Here is a 5,701-nt window from a genome sequence, read left to right as displayed (position 1 = left end):
GAAGGCAGGTAAATTGCATTTTATACTAGAAAATGTGGTGTGAGTGTAGCAGATCTCAGTGTGTCAAATTGTTATTTTTATGTGTGTGTGTGTCTGGCGCGGTGCCACACAAGTTGTTAACCCTCCTGTTATGTTCGTTTGTCAGGAACAGCAATGGTGTTCCCGGGTCAATTTGACCCGGGGCATGTTTAAATCTCCAAAAGATGTCCTAAACCAAAAAAAATCCTAACAAGCAGTGTGCACATGTCATTACCAACTCCATTACTAACTATTCTATCAATATTTAGTGCAATTTAGTGTTCCTTACCTCTAACAAGGAATGGTTCCATTAGGACAATTCACTCGTTTAAAAAAAAAAAAAAATACATTTTCAAACTTTTTTTTTAATGTTTCACCACTTTATCACTTTTGAAAGACCAACATATAAAACAATGGTTTTACACAACATTGAAACATAACATTTCACTTTTGTTTAACATAAATGCACTGTTTGTGAACCAGAAATGAACCAAATCGCAATACAATACAACAAACAAGCAATTGCAATATGAACGTGTGTGTGAGTGTGTGTGTGTGTGTCTGTGTGTGTGTGTCTGTACATCTACACAGCACACGAGTGACATGTCATCACACTGTGCTTTGTGCAAATGAATTTTGCACATTTCGCACAGGTCATGCTTGTCTTGACATCGTCAGATGGACTGCAGACCTGGCACCTCTTCCTCTTTCTTTTCCCCTCAGCAGCAACCTAGAAACAAGAGGACCATGATTACTATGGTTTCTTTTTGCTGATACCAAGACACACACACAACACACTCTCATACACTTACACACACACATGCATACACACACACACACACACACACACACACACACAATTACTTACCTCACGCACTGGTGTAGTACTTCGTGCAGTCCTCTCCTGAATCTCCCTCACCGTGGCTGCAGCGGTTGGGGTCCTTGGCAGGTGCTGCCTCCGTTGAATGTGCGGTGTCACAAGCGCCTTCCCCAGCTCCTCGAGAAAGATGCGCCTCTTGTACAGCTTTGACACATTCCAGTCAGGAAAAATCTCAGTCCAGATGACAAATGCATTGTAGGCCGATACATCTATCATATTATAATAGATGACCAATGGCCAGCGCGCAGTCATTCGTTTGGTGCTGTAGGACCCTGTTACTTTGTCCAAGTTGTCTACCCCCCCTTTGGTGGCATTGTAATCAAGGATCATGCTTGGTTTCTGGTCCTCCCTTGTGCTGATTTCAGCATTGTTGTGCAGAGTGCTCATGAGCACAACATTTTTTCCCTTTTTGGGGCAGTAAGACACTAGGGCTGTGGTGTCTGTGAAGGCAAACATGGAAGACTGAGCGGCCCTGTTCTTGATTACCAGCAGCTCAGCAGGGAGTTCCACCCTGTTCTTTCGGACAGTTCCGACCATTGTGAGCTTTCTTTTTAGAAGCTCCTGACCCAAATTGTAGTTTGTGAAAAAATTGTCACAGGTTATGTTGTGCCCCCTGAGACCGTGTGCCATGTCGAGCACGACCCTTGAGCCCTGATTCTTCTCTGGGGCTCCTCCAACCGCCTTTCCAGTGTGAACCTGCATGTTCAATGCATAGCTGGTTTTTGCATCACATGCTGCCCAGATTTTTATCCCATATTTAGCTGGTTTGGAAGGCATGTATTGCCTAAATGGGCAGCGACCTCTGAATGCCACCAGCCTTTCATCCACTGTGATGTTAGGGCCTGGGTTATAGAGTAGTGGAAGTTGCTCTACCCACTTGTCCCACACTGTCCTAACAGCTGCCAGCTTGTCTCTCTCCCGTCTACCAGCCCTCGTCTCTCGATTATCAAATCTGATTACTCTGGAGAAAATGTGAAAAGTCTCCAGAGACATTGTGGCTCGAAATATAGCCCTGCCTGTCTCTGCACCCCACAGACTGGCTGTCGATTCATCCTTGGACTTATAGACCCCAGCCAGGATGAGGAGCCCCAAATATGCATCTAAATGTGTTTTGTCCAGCTCCTTCCACTTCTCCCCAAAAACACGCCTCCCTTCTAGATTAGTCATTTCCAGAATGATTTTCTGGATTGAATTTGGCATGACCAGCTCAAAAGCTGACTTGATGTCAGTCACACGCGTCACTGCCATCCTAGTGGGCCCTGGCACTGTCTTTATTATGTTTTCTGCAGACATTCTCATCTGACGTATATTTGGGGATGAAGACCACTGTATTTCACCGTTTTTTGACATGAATGTCTTGCTTGGAGGAATGGGAATAGCAATTCCCTCATCTGGTTCAAAATCAGAATCATTCGAATCTGAATTTAGCTCTAGATCGTCTTCGTCTTCAGACACTTCCTCCTCTATTTCACTGTCATGATCAATGACGAAGTCCCGAGCCTGCTGGACTGTCATCCATCTGTTTCTGCTGCTCATTTTGTAAAGGTCTGTCTGCCTGACAGAGTGTAATGTTGGTAAGAATCCCATGCAGATAATATTTGATATGTTTTGCCCCTCCCCTGTTGAGTGTCCACTGAATGTGGGTGGAGTTTTCCCGCGAGAACAGAGAACATAAATGGTTCCCGTCAAGTCGCAACACTTGCACCTGTGCGTGTGCGCGCGTGAGTGCGCGTGTGTGTGTGCATGTGTGCACGCGCGTGTGTGCGTGTGTGCGTGTGTGTGTGTGTGTTTTGGGTGAAATATGTCTCACAGTTGTAAATAAATAAATAGTCTGACAGTTCTGACACCCTTTTACCTCCAGTTTTACTGCCGGGTCAAATTGACCCGAACAGTATCTATGTGATATAAACATGCAGGGGGTGGTTGCAAATATGTGAGATGAATTATTTTCATAGTATATGTTGATTACCCTAATTAAGGCAAGCAGAAGAAGTTTCATACTGAAAAAATACTTTTAACTATTTTTCCTAGATCTTCAAACTTTGAAACGGGTCAATTTGACCCGGAACATAACAGGAGGGTTAAGGCCTCAGTTATATTTATTAAACTTTATGTTTAAGTTTTATGTATAAAGATGTTTATATTTGTTTTTGAATTTGTTTTTCTATAATGTAGCTCCCATTACTGAGTAAGTCTCAGTAATGGGAGTTTACATATGTCTTACGTAGAGAAAGAGAGCACACGTACATGCGTTAATATAAGTAGCCTAAAGACCTATTAGGGGGGGGCCCATTCACTGGACTTTTTCAGGGGCCCAACCATTTCTATGGGCGGCCCTGCCAGTAGGCCTCCAGTATTTGGTCATTTAAATTGGTAATTTTGTCCGGTAAAGTTACATCTTTCCTCTTGTGGGTTTTGCTTTTATCTTTTACCCTAAAACAAACATTTGGAATTGCAAGCTGTCAATATTCTGCTCTAATCTCTCTCTGTTTTGAGCTCTGCATTTACCTGCTCGAACAATTGCAAATTCCCTTTACATCGAACTTCAAGGTGATCTATGTGATTGTCTTTCCTCTTAATTTTTCTATGTATGTTAGGTAGGCTACGTTGACCAGGCTTTTCTTTCTTTCTCAGCCTGGTATATTTAAAGCCACATATATTTACGTTCCTTAGATGATTTATCTACTTCTACTATTTGGTACTCTATATTAGTGGCGTTAACAATGCTAACGTGTTCCTGTAAACCAGCTTCTCTAACATCAAAAATGTCATTTTGACTTGTCTCATTGGCATCATGAGACGCTTGGGCGGAGTTTCTACAACTTCACGCCCATATTATGGAGGCAGTAGCTCAAACACCACACCGAGACACGATTCTTTATCACTAACTCTGACTAAATTATCAAATCGTTTCATCAGTTTACTTACAACAGTATGTACTCTGTTCCATATTTTATCATCAAAGTCATGTTCGTGGAGTTTAAAGTTATTTTTAATTATATTAAACGTTACAAGGTGCGCTGGCATTTGAAATACTAATTTGTGACTACGCGTGATAATGTCGATCATGATCCCATTTGTTAAGGTTTCTAATGGTAATTTACCACAAACGCTAAGACTATGTGGATCTAAAATGATACCTAAACTTTTGCAAGTGGCTATGTGTTGCTCCCCCTCACCTATGAATGCAATTTCAGTAGTTCTTGTTTTTTTATCTGCCATAGAATTTCTTTTCTTGCAAAATTGATTGCCAGAAAGAAAGAATATTTGCGCTTTTTTTGTTTGTTTTGCATTTCCTGACAGACAAAAAAGGTTATGATTGGTTCCGATTTGTGCTACGTGACAAGAACATTTGCATATCACTACCATAAATCATTTCGGTAGAAACATTTATTTAAAAGTCACCAAGAGAGTGGGTTTTATATTACCAACCTTTGTTTTTTGTTCTGCACACTGTAAAGATACATGTAAAGTGTCAAAAATATTTATCTTTTAAACCAGTAACCATGACCGATACTTGCATCCACATACGGGTATATATACTAAGGCTAGTAGCACACTTATGATGTCAATCAGTTGATGTGAGCATTGGAAGCAGCCTAACATCACAATGGATCACAATGACTCTTGCTTAGACTGTTGCTCAAGTTCAAGTTCAAGTCTTTTATTTGTCAGGTGCACAGAGCAACACAAGGTTAGACTGGGCACTGAAATTCTTAAGACAAGACAACGCAAGCACTTGGCATAACATAACATATAAGTACACAGAACAAATTTACATCTATGCTGAGCTTAGATAAGTGAACTTCCTAAATATACAGATAGCAATAAATAAACGACTATACTAACCCTAACACTAAAACTTCCTAAATTACAGATAACAATAAATAGTACGCTATACTAACCCTAATACACAAAATTTGCAAATTTACAGATCAGTGACTTGTCAATGACCAAACAGGAGCCTGGTGGCGAGGTACAGTAGTGCAATGTTACTGAAGAGCAACCAGTAGCTGAAAGTGACAGTGTATAAGTGACTAGTGTGCAGTAAAAATGTCCATATCAGTGTCCATTGAGAAGCCTGATGACCCTTGGGTAGAAACTGTTGTCCAGTCTGCGTGTGCGCGACCGGATGCTGCGGTAACGCCTGCCAGAAGGCAACGGGGTAAAGAGACTGAAGGATGGGTGGGAACAGTCTCTTAGAATCCTGCTGGCTTTCCTAAGGCAACGTGTGTGGTAGGTGTCCTGTAGGGCTGGGAGCTTCCTGCCGATGATGAACTCAGCAGAACGGACCACACTTCGTAGGGCCTTGCGGTCCCGGTCTGTGCAGCTCCCATACCACACTGTGATACAACCAAGTCGTGCTCTTGTTGGTTAGTGGTAGCTGATTTAAACTGTTGTATTCTATTTTAGTTAATCCTATTTTTATTGCTTTCCTAAAGGTACACCTGCACTTAGAGATTAATTTTGTGTAATTTTAACTTGTTTAACTACATGCTCTTATGGTTTCTTCCCTTTAGCACTATTTTTTGGTTGTTCAAAATATGTACTTCTTGTTTTTGACTACCCGCAATGCTGTGGGGCTATCTTGTTGTTATTATCAGTGACCTATGCACTTTGTAAAGCTCTCTCTTGGAAGTCGCTTTGGATAAAAGCGTCTGCTAAATGAATAAATGTAAATGTAAACATCACTCAAGCGCGGGAGTTACAGGGGCTCAAAACGTCTGACGTCACAGGATTCTGAAAGACTCATTCAGGGAGCCAAAACACAAAATGTATGTCTTTCGATTTTCTTTAAAATTT

General features: G+C 41.4%; 1 protein-coding gene across 1 annotated transcript; it reads right to left on the bottom strand.

Annotated features, from left to right (window-relative positions):
- Window positions 1-381: 381 nt before the first annotated feature.
- On the bottom strand, window positions 382-2,611 carry LOC124483754 (piggyBac transposable element-derived protein 4-like). The gene is made up of 2 exons (XM_047044300.1): window positions 887-2,611; window positions 382-748 (listed from the first exon to the last, which is right to left on the bottom strand). The coding sequence occupies exons 1-2, from the start codon at window positions 2,483-2,485 to the stop codon at window positions 602-604; spliced, it is 1,746 nt and encodes a 581-aa protein (XP_046900256.1). The 5' UTR covers window positions 2,486-2,611; the 3' UTR covers window positions 382-601.
- Between the last annotated feature and the right edge of the window lie 3,090 nt (window positions 2,612-5,701).

Source organism: Hypomesus transpacificus, chromosome 21 (genome assembly GCF_021917145.1).
Source record: "Hypomesus transpacificus isolate Combined female chromosome 21, fHypTra1, whole genome shotgun sequence".
Lineage (NCBI taxonomy): Eukaryota > Metazoa > Chordata > Actinopteri > Osmeriformes > Osmeridae > Hypomesus > Hypomesus transpacificus.
This window is presented reverse-complemented; position numbering and strand designations above follow the sequence as displayed.